This window comes from Hibiscus syriacus, unplaced genomic scaffold (genome assembly GCF_006381635.1).
Source record: "Hibiscus syriacus cultivar Baekdansim isolate YM2019G1 unplaced genomic scaffold, ASM638163v2 tig00109936_pilon, whole genome shotgun sequence".
NCBI lineage: Eukaryota > Viridiplantae > Streptophyta > Magnoliopsida > Malvales > Malvaceae > Hibiscus > Hibiscus syriacus.
Genome location: NW_024062533.1, coordinates 128,235 through 144,498, shown reverse-complemented (window position 1 = coordinate 144,498; position 16,264 = coordinate 128,235). Strand labels below are relative to the sequence as shown.

Here is a 16,264-nt window from a genome sequence, read left to right as displayed (position 1 = left end):
GGATCTCAGTATCCAAAACAAATACTTTCAACTCTCACGTCCTTTAGATATATAAGCTTTTTTAAAGAGTTTAAATACAATCTTCTAAATACGCATTAATTAAGTGATTGAAGATAAGACATACACATGTGCTCGTGCGAATATGTGTGCTTGCACTATTTATTTTTAATAAAATTCGTACAGATTTTTAAAAGCTTTTGACATATTATTCTCATTTCTTTCATTTTGGTTACCACTGTAGGTGTGACCCAGTTGGCAAAGCAAGTGCTCTTGGGATTATGAGCTGGTCTCATGTCCTATGTTCGAACCGCGCTGGTTGGGAATCCTGGAAAAAAGCGGGGGGACAGAGTGATGGGTTCTTTGAGCCCCTCCGGAAGTTGCCTTGTAGGGTCGGGTTCTTTAGCCTGGCCTTGGGAGGTCCTACGTTATAAAAAAACGTCAACACTTGAGAGACCACCCAAAAACACTTGTTACGTTGATAAAAGTACATCTTATAAAATATGTTTTTCGAAAAGCGCTTCCCATGTAACGTGCCTCTATAAAATGATGTCATTCCCATTCATTTCTACCCTAATTCAAACTAAATACTAAAGGTTGGGTTTCACCTGCAATATTCAAACTAAGATGGTGGTGTATAATTAATGGGAATGTATCTACCATTACCAATTCATGTCCTACTGTATTAGTAATAGTATTTATCCTGGGACAAGTGAAAAAAAGTAGAACTCAAAAAGACATTCAACTTTGTTTATCAAGATGTACCTAAAAAAGTAAGTAAAGAGTTATTGCTTTAACTTTACAAGGTGTATATATTAATATTTATGCAGTTATGCATGTACTACACAACTCTATTAATTTATATATGCTTGAATTGTTTTTACTTTTCTGAAATTACCAAAATAAATAAATTACCCTCCAATTTTATTATCCAAAAAAATTCTGATATGCCATGAATATTAAGGGTAAACTATGCATTTAGTACTTAAACTATAAGTTTTAGTCCGTTTTAATACCTAAACTTTCAATGTTTTAAAATCATACCTATCATTTTCATTTTAGTACCCCGCCATTAAAAATTTAATGCGTTTAGTATATAAACTATTAGTTTTGGCCCGTTTTAGTACATAAACTTTCAATTTTTTCAAAACTTAACGTTAAATTTTGAACGGAGTACTAAAATGAAACAAAAACTAAAGTTTTTAGTACCCCACCATTAAAAACTTAATGTGTTTAGTACCTAAGCTATCAATTTTGATCCGTTTTAGTACCTAAACTTTCATTTTTTTTGAAACTTAACGTTAAATTTTGAACAGGGTACTAAAATGAAACAAAAAATGAAGTTTTTAACAGTGGGGACTAAAATGAAACAAAAACTAAATTTTAGGAATGATTTTGAAAAAATAAAAAAAATAAATACTAAAACGAGTCAAAACTTATAATTTAAATACTAAACATGTAATTTACTAAATCTTAAATGCATGTTTGTACAACTTGTAAGGTCAGAGTTCTTGTGGACGTTAAAGAAAAGTAATGATATTTGAGACTACCCAAAGGCATAAATATCATGAAAAAATAAGTACAGACATGGATTAGGAAGTATTGCCGAAACATAAGAAACAGTGTTAAGTAATTAATATATAATGCATATATAAAACTTCTATTAGATTCACATGATACATCACAACGAAATTCAAAAAATTATTATTATATTTACTTAATTTATCAATCTATAAATAATCATAATGATCGTACTATTAATACTCGTATTAAAAACCACTATGAATATCTTCAAGACTATAAAAAAGGATACAACTCTTATAACCTTTGTATTGTCTTCTTCATCCTCCATAATCAACTCTCATCTTTATTTAAACATCGAATGTGACTTTATGTGAACCGCAAACGACATACGAGATAAACTTTTTGTCATTAACAATTGACATAATGAGTTTGGACGAAAGAATCAATCGAGATCTCACCCAAAAAATCAAAACAACTATCTTCCTTCCTCAAAAAGCAAAATAGTTGTCTTCATCTCTAGCCAGCCCACTGAAGCAAGCTAGAGATGCTTTAGAAGAAAGGTGAGCAGTTCACCTCTTCTGGTTTAAACGGCTAATCGTGATTTCTGGTTTAAACGAAGAATTGTGATCAGTGAAAGAATGTCGTGGACTGTTGTCATTACTTATTACCAAGCAACAAAGAAGAGGAACTTTTTTACATGGGTCCATTGATTCTAGAGGTGAAAGAAAAGTCCTTTTTGGGTCTCATTCGAGGTACAAATATCTGACACGTGTTGTTTTTCGCGTCAAAATAATTCTTAATCCCAAAAAATATAAAGAAAATATAGCAAGTGAAAAGTAAGGGTCGATCCCACAGAAACTCTGTAGTTTCTGATTCAGTTATCTTCTTATTTTTAAACGTAGACTTTGGATAGGGATTAAATTTAAGGTAAAAAATAAATAAAAATAATAAAAATAAAAGTTGAGATAAGAATAAGATAAATAAGGGTTTGAGTTAATTAAAAATTGTTTGAAGATAAGATAGAGACAAAGTAGAAAAAATAATAAATAGAACAAAATAACAATTGGAGTTTGAAAAGAAGACTTATTGTAAAAAGTAGCCTCAGGCTTTCATCTTTGACTCAGTTTCCTCGGATCATCGAAATAGATTTTACTTCAAGATTCAGGTCGGTCACTTGTCTAGACAAATCCTTGTGACTATGCTTTGTATACCAAATAACCAAGTGCAATCTTTAATATCGGTTTGTGAATCGATCTAAGCAACAACAATGTTGTATCTAAAAACGTTGAGGCTCAAAAAGCTGCCGACTCGGATTATGTTATTTCAACAATAATTGGTTCTGATCTCAGTTTCCTCTTAGGAAACAATTTTGCTAAGTGTGTTCTTAGGAAGTTGATTGTGCTTTAATAAGCCGACCCTTCCTCACACACTAATCATAACAACATCCAGACCAACGTCGACCTTTTGATTTTGAAAATTGTTTTGATTTGAAAATAAGCCCAAAAAACTAAGAGAGATATCTGAAGCGATTTAATTGTCTTACAACTCTCATATTTGGAATTGAGTCATCGCTTTAGCCTTCGACTTAAAAGAAAATTAGCTAAGCATTACATATTTAAAATAAAAGTGAAAACAAAAAAAAAACTTTAAAAACAAAAAGAAAAAAAATATTTTTTTTTGAAAACTCAGGGCAAAGAAGAGAAGAATGATTCTGATATATCTGAGTTGTAGAGATTGTTTTTAGGCTTACCCTGAGAGGGCATTTACAGCCTTCAAAATCCTAAAAACAAGGAAAATAATTCTTAAAATAAAAAGATAAATCCTAAAGATAATTCATAAACTACTTAAACTAAAACTCTTAAAGATAAACATGGAATAATAATAAAAATAATCTTAAAGATAATTCTTGAATTAATTAAACTAAAATCCTAAAAAAGTTGGGATAATATTCAATTCGAACTTCAAATTGCGTGGTTGATCTATTCTCCTTCTAAAAAAGTTGACTGGATCTTCTGGAAGGTGCTGACATCATGCCACGTCAATGCGTCATGCCCAAAGTCATGCCCATTAATCCAGATTTGTTTCCGAAAATAAAAAAATTGCAAATTTTGCCTTTAGTGCATTTTCTAGAATCCAAGGTCATGTAAATAAAATGAATCAAAACAAATAAATCAGTCACGAAAACCTAAAACCCATGGGCAATTTAGACACAAAATATTAACTAAATAAATCACCTATCAATATCCCGACCGTAAGGTGATCAATGTCAGACCTAGGATGATAATAACGAGCAATAGGATCATCATAACTACTAGTTGATGGTTAATTTGTTTAGTTTGTATCGATACACTTATTACCAAGTAACGAAGAAGGGAGAGTTTTTCTACTAGAGTCCAATGATTCTAGTGGTGAAAGTAAAAGTTCTCTTTTTTTATGTTGTAGGATGACCAATGTTAAACCTAAGATCATGATAACGACCAATAAGATTACCATATCTGCAAGTAGATTGCTAGTTTGTTCAGTTTGTATAGATATGGCAATCAATCATCAGAGTTGATTATCAAAGTCTTTGATTAATGAATGATCATTTGTCTAAGGTGATTTTTGAGGTGGCATGTCATTTTAAAGGGCTTTAAGGGTTACGTTTAACTAGCGGTCTTTAAGGAGTTACAATGAGGGAAGGGCAAATGGTTACTTCAAATTTGAAAGTTTGTTTTTTCAAGGACAAATTTGAAAGTTAAAAGAGAGAAGAGAAGAGAAGAAAAAGGGTGAAATTTTATTCTAGCAATGATTACAGCCATCTTGAAAGTGACAAATCTTGCTTCCTTCACCTTACGGAAAGCTACCCTATTAGACAAATGCTTAATTAATCAACCAATGCTTGTAGCATGGCTTACAATGTCTGGTTGTATATATATGCAATATGGGAAATCATGCAAATTTAGGGTGTAATGTGAATAGATAATGAGAGTTTGTTTTGATGGTGGAAGTAAAATCGTAAATTAAACTGAGATAGATTATAAATTATTTGAATTTGATTTAAATAAATAATACTCGATTCGAGTTAAATTCGAATTTTGACTCAAATTCTCTCCAACTCTTTATAGGCAAAGACTTGGCTTCCGTTCAACATTAACTGCAACTGCTGAAGGTGGGGTTCAATGAAACAACAAATCAAAGAAAAGGAAAAAGAAAAACTTTCTTTTGTTCTTTTTTTTCCTTTTAAAAAAGGTGACTTGAAGCTTTAAAAACTTAAAAGAAAGGTGATTGCAGAAAGCAATAGCAAAAGCTTTATCTTCTTCTTCTTCATGTTCCCTCCTCCCCTTCTCTCTCTAAATAACCCTTCCTTTTTTTCCCTTTTATTCTCCCTTTTTCTATCCATTTTCCTTTGTATTAATCAGTAAAGCTGAATTCCCCCTCCATGTTTCAAAAAGATTGATTGTTTAATTTGTTTTCACTTCAACTTACAGTACACTAACCAAGGCTCAAAGAAATTGCAACATGTTGGATAACACTACTGTTCCAGTGTTTCGATCTTCTTCCTCTGATCATCTCAATGGGGTCACTCAGAAAAGAAAAAGAAGGCCTGCTGGTACCCCAGGTAAAAAAGAAAAACAAAAGCAGACCCTATTTTTTTCTCTTCTTAACTCAATTGTTTTTTCCTTTACTTTTATGTTTGTGAATGTAGATCCGGATGCAGAGGTGGTTGCTTTATCACCAAAAACGCTGCTGGAATCAGACAGGTATGTGTGTGACATCTGCAACCAAGGGTTCCAAAGAGACCAGAACCTTCAAATGCACAGGAGAAGGCACAAGGTTCCATGGAAGCTGCTGAAAAGGGAAGAAACACGAGAGGTGAAGAAGAGGGTTTACGTTTGCCCAGAGCCGAGCTGTTTGCACCATGAGCCTTGCCATGCCTTGGGAGATCTGGTTGGCATCAAGAAACATTTCAGGAGGAAGCACAGCAATCAGAAGAGATGGGTTTGCCAAAAATGCGCCAAAGGTTACGCGGTTCAGTCTGATTACAAGGCTCATCTCAAGATTTGTGGCACCCGTGGCCATTCTTGTGACTGTGGTCGAGTTTTTTCCAGGTCAGTTTCTGAAACAACAACAACAAAACTCATATATATATAGTTATCTCTTTCGAATCATTTTTTTGGTCTTTTGTTGTTTCAGGGTGGAGAGTTTCATTGAACACCACGATGCTTGCATCGGTCGCGCACTAGGTGTTCAACCCGAATTGCAGGCGCTGCACCGGGGCTGTTCATATCGAACCGGTTCAAGCACTAGTCCTTCAAGCGATACACACTTCGGCATGGACGTGCCTGCTAATATCTTGCACAGCAATGCATCTACTTATGAACACCGAAACAACCTTGAGCATCAACTTCTACCGTCATCGACTCCTCAGTCGCCGCCCAATTCCAACGAGAATTGCGCGACTTCTTTGAAGCTTTCGATAGGGTCGAGTGAAGCCAACAAGCTTAGTTTAGATACATTTAGTGAAAAGAATGCCAGTGAGCAGCTAAAGTTGGCCATGGCAGAGAATAGCTTCGTCGAAAAGGCTAGACTCGAAGCGAAGAAGCTGATTCAAATGGCCGAGCTTGAGTTTGTAAGTGCTAGAAGGATAAGGCAACAAGCCCAAGGTGAACTCGACAAGGCTCAAGTCTTGAAAAATAAAGCAACGAAGAAGATAAGTGCTACTGTCATACAAATCACTTGTCAAGCTTGCAAGCACCAATTTCAAACATCAACAGCTGCGGTTCCAGCCAATGAGACCTCACTTGCTATGAGTTACATGTCGTCGGGCACAACGGAAGGGGAAGTAGAGTGGCGGCAAGTCAATCATACAACAGAAATGATCGATTCTTAACCATTAAAATCTCTTTGCTTTGATCTACATGTTCTGGCAAATTTCGCTACTTGATTTAATACATCTTCATTTGTTAAATAGAAAGTAGATGATACAATTAATGTAATGTAGTGAAGCGCAACAACATCTATGTTATAGATTCCGATATGAAAAAGGAAAAAAGTGTTTTTTTTTGGGATTCGAGTAACCGCCTCCGAAGGTATATGTCTCTGTTAGAGTTTGACTTGAATTCAAAGTGTCACAAGTTAATTAATATATAAATATTGGAAAAGTAAGAAAATCAATTTGATTAAAAGTAGAAAATTTTATTCAAGTAGATTTCTGCTTTATTTAGTTTTTCTTTGTAATCAAGTATCTATCCCTATAAATAGATACTAATGGTCAGAGTTAGAAACCAAATTTTTTTCTTTCACCAAAATCCTCTTGTATTTTTTTCCTTCATATTAGTAAAATTCTTCTCTTTCGCCTGTGGTTTTTCCCTTTTGGGTTTTCCACGTAAATCTTGTTGTTCTTTGTTTTTCCTTTTCGATCGTGTTTATGTGTTTGCCGATAATTATCGTTCTGATATTATAACAAACTAGTATCAAAACTTCGGGTTCAAGATTATGGCAACAGTGAAGTATGATATTCCGCTTTTGGATCAAAACACCAGGTTCTCACTATGGCATGTAAAGATTCGAGATGTTCTTGCACAGTTAGATCTCGACAATGCAATAGAAGGATTTGATGAGAAGCCGAAAACATAATGGACGAATTAGGAAAAATGAAAGGATTGTAAATCTCTTTCTGAGATTCGTTTACACTTATCAAATCAAATTTTACAGGATGTGTTGAAAGAAAAAACAGCTGCATCTTTGTTAGCGAAATTGGAGCAACTATGCATGCATAAATCATTGACCAGCAAGTTGCACCTAAAGCATCGTCTTTATTCACTCAAGTTGGCAGAAGGTTCGTATCTTAAATAGCACCTGACCGCATTCAAGGAAACTGTCTGTAATCTAGAGAATTTAGAAGTGAAGTATGATTAAGAAAACTTAGGATTGATCCTCTTATGTTCTCTGCCTCCTTCCTACTTGTCTTTCAGAGAGATATAATCTTGTACAATCATGAAACACTCACTCTTGAAGAAGTTTACAATAGCCTGCACTCGTTTGACAAGATGAAATATCTTGTATTTAGTTCCAAGCCCCAGGCAGATGGTCTCGTGATGCATGAATCAACTAGCTCAGACAGTGGGAGAAAAGGTGAGTGTTCTTTTGATAATATTGGAAGGGGTATATCAAAATCTTCTAACCAAGGTAAAACTTGTCACTATTGTAAAAAGAAAGATCATGTTAAATCGAAGTGTTACAAGTTGCAAAATAAAATCAAAAGAGAAGTTGAAGTTGAAGAGTAGAACTCTAGGAAATCTGGTTAGGTCGGTATAGTAGAGGAGTACTATGATGGAGAACTCCTAGTTGCGGCTAACGACAACTTTATAACAAGTGATGAGTGGATACTTGACTCTTGTAGTAGTTTTCATATGAGTCTTAATCGTGACTGGTTTGCGACGTATGAAGTTGTATCTACAGATGATGTATTTTTGGAAAATAATGTCTCTTGTAAAGTCGCAGGTATTGGCACAATCAATATTAAGATGTTCGATGGGATTGTTCAAACACTTGGTAATATGAGACATGTTTCAGATTTGAGTAAAAATCTAATTTTGTTAGGTACTCTAGATTCAAAAGGGTACAAATTCTCCAGTGAAGGTGGAGCTATGAAAATTTGCAAGGACTCTTTTTTGTTGTGTTGAAAGGGCAGAGAAAGACTACCAAGTTTTATGTTCTACAGAGTTCAACAGTTTTAGATAATGCAGTTGGTGTTTCATCCACCGTATCAAATAATGTTGTTGAACAAAATAATCGTGGTTAGAACGGTTATGTGAAGCAGAAAAGAGTTCAATTTCGTGAACATAATGAATTTGAAGATAGAACTATCATTGATGATCTGGATCGTGTTGTGCATGATATTGCTCGTGGTGAAACATTTGTGAGCGAAGTTGGCACTTATGATAACCATGTCGATGTGAAGACTAAATCCAATCCTAGAAAAAGCTTGGATTCGGTTGGTGTCCATTATTGAATCTTACCCCTTTGAGGGGTGTTTTCGAAGAGGTGGATAACTTGTTCGTTGAAGTGAAGAATTGTTTTTGTTAAGTTTGGGTGTCACATCGAATTTGGGTGTTTTGTCTCGAAATCTTTGCACTTTCAGTATTCGTGTCAAGGTGGATATTTGTTAGAGTGTGACTCGAATTCAAAGTGACACAAATTAATTAATATATAAATATTGGGAAAGTAAAAAACTTTATTAAAGTAGATTTTTAGTTTATTTAGTTTTCCTTTGTAATCAAGTATTTTTCTATATAAATAGATATTAATGGTCAGGGTTAGAAATCAAGTTATTTTCTTTCAACAAAATCATCTTGTATTTTCTTCCTTCATATTAGTAAAATTCTTCTCCTCTGCCTGTGGTTTTTTTCTTTTGGGTTTTCCACGTAAATCCTAGTGTTCTTCGTTTTTTCCTTTTCGATTGTGTTTATTTGTTTGCCGATAATCATGGTTCCGAAATCATAACAGTCTCTACAAGATATTAATAGTTATTTGTGTTGAAGCGTAAAGTTGTATCCTTTTTCTGATCTTTTATGGTCAGTTGAAATGCAATTACATGATTTTCTTTTTGTCTTGATGGGTTTTACTCATGTTTCAAGAAAAGCAAGGAAAAGGAATAAGAGAAGAAAGTATACCGAAAATGGGTTATTGCTTGTAAGAATTTAGGCATAGTTGTAGTAGCTATCTATGTGTGTAAATGAATATGAAACTGTCATTGGGTTGGAATATGTCGGGGGACCATGAAAATAGGAATAACCATTCGAACACAAATTCAATGTTCGGATTAGAAAGAAAAGGTATGTCATTTTCATTGCATGTGTGTCCTTTTGAATGCTTGTATTATAAAAAAGCACCATGTTTTTCAGAGCCATGGTTGAAATGTTTGGAGGCAGGCAGTAGTCATTCTCAAACATAAAACAACCTTCACTTTATCAGAGAAATTACAACAGGTTGCAGACACACCTACCCCTCTTCATCACCATTGTTTTGCAATAATTTAAATAAGGCTTAATATAAAAATAACTGTAGAAACCTATACAATTTTTTTCATTTAACTGCTTAAACTATTTTTCAATCAATTTAGATGCGATCAATCGTGACTTTCAGTCTTTGATCGTTTCAAAAGGTTAGAGGGGAGAAGAACACGAGGAAAGGGGCAGGAGAGGTAGAAATATTTTTATTTTTAATTTTTTAAAAATATATTCTCAAAATGACTAGAAAGTGACATGTGTCATTTAACAGAGTTTTTAACGGCGGTTAATGCTCATGCACCTAAAATGGTAACGGAGAAAACTTTAGGCACCTATTTTAACGAAAAATTCTTTAGGCACCAAATTTTATTTCGGTATATAGTTTAGACACTTATTTTTATATTAAACCTAAAATTTTAAAATTTTATATTTTTTAAAAAAATAAAATTTCCAAAATCACCTCAGTTTGACATGTGTCACTTAACGACGAAATTTAATGTTGTTAGGGTCGATGCACTAAAAGTGTAACGTTGAAAACATTAGGCACTGAAATTAACCGAAAAAAGTTTAGGCACCTAAGTGGGAAAATCGGTATAGTTTGAGCACTTATTTTTGTATTAATCCTTTAAATAACTAAAATCTATAGGTTTATTTTTTGGGGGATAATCTATGTATTTAGTCACCTAATTATTTTATTTTAAAAGCATACCTAACGTTATATTTCTGTTTCATTTTAATCAACCGTAGTTAAAAAATTAACAGTGATGATGATGTGTCACCATAAGATAATGTCACGTCATCATTGAAAAAATAAAAATAAAAAATATAATGTCAATAGTTTTGTTAATTTTTTAACAACAACTGACTAAAATCGAACCACATAAATAGATAGATGACAAATTACATAGTTTACCGATTATTTTTTTTTAACTATCACAATTTTTAATAGTCTGAAAAATTATTCAATTTTTAATAGTCTGAAAAATTATTCAATTTGACAACATATCTCCTGCAGGAACAGAACCACGTAATGTTTTGGAGGGGTTATTGTCCCTTCAATTTTTTGTCAAATGACACTTTAGATCCCTATTACTTTTATTGATCAAACTAAGCTTTGTCCCCTCTGGTTTTTAGGTTTAAATCCTTATTGGTACATGTTCTTTTGAAGTTAAACAAATTAACGCTTCTCGACATTTAATCCTGATTTTGTCTCTACCTACAAACATAATTATTCAAACTCAAATCCTCTACGAAAAATATCTATCCCAAGTTGAGCCAAAACCAAAAGGTTTCCATTCTCTCATCCTTTTTCCTTTGGTTTGTTGGTTTGACAGGACCACATGCAGCTCTCTTTCCCCACCTTTGAATGCAGCTTCCTTTTTTGTCCTTTAGACAGCCAATGCCAAATGAATGGCACTTACGTTAATCGCAAGTGCCTTAGGTTTTGTCAGAAGCCCTTTTCCCTTGTAGTAATCCAATGAAAAAAAGGTGAAAATACATGTATTTATACATATAATATAGTATTCACAAAAGTTGGTTTGTCTTATAAGCTCTCTCACATGGTGAGGAGATGGAAAATGCCCTACTTTTAGAATTAAGGATTCATTTTATATACCCACCATGCGAGATGACTATCCAGCTCAGTTGATAGAGCACAAGGTTCTTAATCTTGAGGTCGTGGGATCGAGTCTTACGGAGAACATTTCATAATTTGGAAGTTTTCTACGGAAACTGCTCTCAACCTGATGTTGGGGGCAGCTTACTATCTTGGCTCCCCCTTATCCCATTATATATGGGAACAAGAGACAACCATTTTTTATATACCCACCATGCACATGCACGTGCACACTTTCACACAATACTAATCCCTATTTAATTAAAAACATTAATTATATGATCATTTGCAATTGGAAACGTTATATTTTATTATCTAAATAATTATACACAATCAATTATAATACACCATGAGATCAATAAATGAAATATACTAAGAACTAATCATTATAATACCGTGAAGATCAAGTTTTTTTTTAATTGATAATTGAACTCATCAAGTGGTCATAATGGTAAAAGAGAAAGTTATTCTTTCTACTAGGGATGGCAAAAAATCCGAACCCGACGGGGAAAATCGAAAACTGAATTAAGTAGGGACGGGGAAAAACCGTTTATGCTAAACGAGGACGGGGAAAAACTATTTATGTTAAAGGGGAACGGGGACGGGTTTGGTAATTCCTGCCCCGATTACCCGGCCCGATAAATATTAAAAATAATTATTATTATATATATATATATATATAATATTAATAAATTTAATTTAAATTTAAAAATATATATAATATTTATCTATTTAATTTAAATATATATACTCGGCCCGATACCCGTTTAAATAACCGTTTATGCTAAACGGTAGGGGTGTGAAAAATTACCCGACCCGGTTGACCCGACCCGCCGACCCGGATCTAAAAAAACCGGGTAATTCTCTAAAAAAAATTACCCGGCCGGGTCGGGTACCCGGCCCGACATTTCCCGGGTCGGGCCCGGGTCAAAAAATCTAGTTTTTCCGGGTACCCGGTTACCCGAGTACCCGGTTAGTTTTTATTTTTTTTATTTTTTATATAATATATAAAATATAATGAATTATTTATATTATGGATTATTATATTTTGTATTTCGAACTTTTAAATTTTATGTTCGGATATTAGAGTATGTAATTCGAAGTTTTGAATATTTAAATTTGTGTATATATTTTTTTAAATTAATAATTTGAAAATAAAAAATTAAAACCCGGGTATCGGGTATTCGATTCCCGGGTACCCGTAAAATCCGGGTACCCGATTACCGGGTACCCGTAACATCCGGGTCGGGACACGGGCCGAGAAATCGTCGACCCGGAAGTTCTGGGTACCCGGAAATCGGGTACCCGAAAATTCGGGTACCCGGATTTGCACACCCCTACTAAACGGGGATACACGTTTCCCCGCGGTTTTCCCCGATTACCCGATGGGGATCTCCGTTTAAATCCCCGCGGTTTTTTAAGCCGGGACGGGTACGGATTTTTTAAACGAGGACGGGAGGATCAAAACCCGGCCCGTTGTCATCCCTACTTTCTACAGGTCTAGAGTTTAAGTAATTGGATGTGTATGCATTGTTAATAGATTAAGAAAATTTTAAATTTGTACTACCTTATAATCATCACGTACTAATAAAAGATAGTTAATTATTTAATACACTTAACTCGTTATAATTCATTGCAATTTGTATAATATACTTTATTTTTTTTCTAAAAAGGAAATTAATTATATAATTGCATTTACCATATCAGTTGGTTAGAAATTTGCTTATTTTTATTTCTTCTCCTTTTAATTTAGTAATAATAAGAATCCTTAAAGATAAGCATGCAAAGTTTACATATCCCGACGTATAAATGTCAAAATTTGGTTACACTAAGTGAGGGTTGGTGTGATATAGACTCAGATGAACTTAATTTCGGAACCCATCAAACGATTTCAATTAAAAAAGAGTATTGTTCTCTCTAGTGATATTAGATCTCTGAACCCATTAAATGATTTTAATAGTAAACCAATCGTAAACAAGAGTTGTTCTCTCTAAAAATATTAGATTTAAACAACTACGTCCACAGAATATATATACATATTATTTTGAAGTGCCACGAAAGAATGTCAATTTCTCAATCTCACCAAAACCATAGGTGTTTATGACTTCTCCACCAGGAAGCTTAATGAAATCTTTTCTTTTGCAAAAATCCCTCCGGTCAGGGACGGATAAAGGAACGTCAATAGTGTTCATATTTCGTGAAAATTTTAAATTTTTATATAATTTAAATATTTTTTATATTTTCTATTGATGATATAATTTTATGCTTTTGAATTTTGTAACTTCTCATCCCCTAAATTCCACTCAATATAACTTTCTAAAAATCTACTTAGTAACATAAAATCATATGTTTATTCCTAGTACCGGCAGTCAACCAGGTGAGCATCCGAAATCTGTTACTCAAGTCAAGCATATAGATACGAGCATAATGCCTCCATAAACTATATATTAAATTTTAAATTAATCAAATTGTTACAAAATGATTTTCACAACATTATAAATAGTCATAAATAATAATATCGATCTGTATTATAAGTTTAAAAACCTTATTTAACGATATCAAATTTTATTTTTATTAAATTTATAATTAATTTTTATGATATAAAAACATTTTATATTTCAAATAATAAAAATAACTTAAAAAGGCAATATAAGAATTATTAAATATTTTGTTTACTTAGAAAATAATTTTTTTAAAAATATCAAAAACTCCTAAAAGAATACTATTTGTCAAAATACAGTTCAAAATATTAAACAATAAACAGAACCTACTGAACCGTCCACCCAAAAAAAAAAACCCGATCTCATTGGTTGGATTTTGTAGTGTATAGAAAAAGACCAAGAAAGATAATTTCACCTGGTAAAGATGTATAAAAATAACAGAGCATTCTACACACATCAGTATCATGTCATGATTACCATACATCCATAATATTAATATAAACACGTGATGCCTAAATGTTCTCCAGTTGCAATGCATGCCATACCAGCAACATGCCAGATTAAGTCAAAGCATGAATGCATGCAACCCGAATTTGCCATAACCAACAATTAAGGCACCTCTTCCAGCTAATAGCTAACAAAATTCATAGAATTCTCTATGACAGAGTTGATGGAAGCTGGCAAGGAGAACTTAACCTGATTACTCGCACTTGATTGACTTATATGTGACGGACAAAGAATAGCGAGGCACGGAAACCCACTGTACCGAGCATGAGGAAGAATCCATAGCAGATGCAGGCCATGTAACCGAAGAAGAATGAGGTTTGCATAAATCCCGACATATCTGATCTTGCATAGTAATAATACAAGCAGTATTCATCAATAGATTTTCCTTTATAGAAAACATGAACTTGCCAACTATATAGCCAATTACTTTCGACAGTTCTTAAATTACTCGCAGTATTCATCAAAAGATATGTAGTAAAGCTCAATGTAGATCGCACTGAATGGAAGAAATCCAGCCATTGCCATCTGAGGAATGGAACTCCAGTACCAAGGCAGTGGTGGAATCTCTCGAGGATACTTGGTGGTACGGCAAGGAGCTTGGAACTCAGCCTTCCTATTTCTGCCAGCAATGCCGCCCTGAACAAGCAAAGGAGATGTCACTAATGTCCATATAAGGACTATTAATACCAGAAGGCAGTGCAGCGGTTGCACTGTATGCAATAGCAATCGTGTTATGGAAGCAGAATGTGAGAAACAAGGGCCCGCAGAAAAGGCAGCCGGTTAATAACAGATTCCTAACCTGTCAATCCGATAAATCAAATAAACAAATTGTTGCACTTGCTTCAAAAGAAATACAGTAACATCTAATACTAGCAGACAAAATCCTTATAGACGTACCCAATTCTTTCCTTCAAGCTGAAAGAAGAAAGAAGTAGCTACGTATCCTGCAATTCCTGAAGTAAGTGCATAGATGACCACCGGGGCAGTAAACAGAGCACCTCGGTTGTATGGATAAAAGACACCAACCAATGCAAGCATAAAAATGAATACCATTCTGGTAGACATAAAAAGTTCACAAAGTGAATAGAATGAACTATCAATAATTGACATATAGACCATGATGAAATAAGTGTAGTTTCACAAATCAGAAAGAAACATAAACACAGAATAAATGGGATCCTTACAAGGCAAACAGTTGTGTTCCAGATCCAAGAGCAGCAGCAAACAAAGATTTGTACTTTGGGAACCGGAAGACATCTCCGTGAATATACTTCCATCCAGTCTCTTCTTGATCATAAGCTGCTGCTTCATCTTGACCATACCTTTCATGACAAATTAAATATTTACAGCAATCAAACCAAAATGGAAGGAGTAAAAATATGAGAATTTATAAACAAATATATCAACAGATCTCACTTAATGAAATCATTCTTCAAGACCCGCATGAGAATCGTTGCAAGGAAACCAGTTAACATGAGAACTGTCACGCAAGAGTTGATGATCGAAACCCAATGAATCTCCAAATGATGCGGCAAAGAAGAAGACATGGAGTACTTATCCATCCTCTTCTCAAAAGGAGTATCAGTTTCCTTCCATTTCACATTATACATAAACTCAGCTTCAACTTCCTTATCCTCAGTCAAATCTAAGAGAGAATGAGGATCCATCCTCGCACTAATCTCAATAACGCGATCCTTGTTACAAAGAACATTGAACTAGATATGCTTGTAAAGGAAATACTTGTACTCATTGGGATCAGTTTTTCCTTCCTTGTCAACTTTGCCAATAACCACCTTAGCTATCCACACTAAAGATTTTTAAAAATTCACTAATTTGTATCAACCTTCGAGGACAAGGTGTAATCTTACAACTCTCTCAAGAATTATACCTTAAATTCTTGATACATTCTTTAAAGAGAAAATTACAAATTTGTAAACTTAGATAAACCTCACTAGTAAATTGTTTACACAATCAATAACAAATAAGAACATTTGACAAGTAAAACAAATAAGTATAAAGTGTAATTTGAAAGCATAAATGAATATTAAAGAATACTGACTTTGATTTTGGCTTAATGTAATTGCTTTTTATTTTCTCTTTGATCTCATGTATTCACATATGACTTGGAATCGTGTTTTTATAGACATTCATTCAATTCTAGTCGTTTGGGTTGTTGTGGGAGTTAA

The 16,264-nt window shown here is 33.7% G+C and overlaps 1 protein-coding gene and 1 pseudogene across 1 annotated transcript; one reads left to right on the top strand and one right to left on the bottom strand.

Moving 5' to 3' along the window:
- The first annotated feature begins 5,000 nt into the window (after window positions 1-5,000).
- On the top strand, window positions 5,001-6,438 carry LOC120210818 (zinc finger protein SHOOT GRAVITROPISM 5-like). The gene is made up of 3 exons (XM_039209479.1): window positions 5,001-5,122; window positions 5,210-5,612; window positions 5,698-6,438. The coding sequence occupies exons 1-3, from the start codon at window positions 5,023-5,025 to the stop codon at window positions 6,392-6,394; spliced, it is 1,200 nt and encodes a 399-aa protein (XP_039065410.1). The 5' UTR covers window positions 5,001-5,022; the 3' UTR covers window positions 6,395-6,438.
- A 7,546-nt stretch (window positions 6,439-13,984) lies between these two features.
- LOC120210776 lies at window positions 13,985-15,800 on the bottom strand (annotated as a pseudogene).
- Window positions 15,801-16,264: the final 464 nt, after the last annotated feature.

Coding starts and splice junctions, on each gene's coding strand:
- LOC120210818 (XM_039209479.1), top strand. CDS start 5,023: ATGTTGGATAACACTACTGTTCCAGTGTTTCGATCTTCTTCCTCTGAT. Junction 5,123..5,209: donor AAGGCCTGCTGGTACCCCAG/GTAAAAAAGAAA, acceptor TTGTGAATGTAG/ATCCGGATGCAGAGGTGGTT. Junction 5,613..5,697: donor TGTGGTCGAGTTTTTTCCAG/GTCAGTTTCTGA, acceptor TTGTTGTTTCAG/GGTGGAGAGTTTCATTGAAC.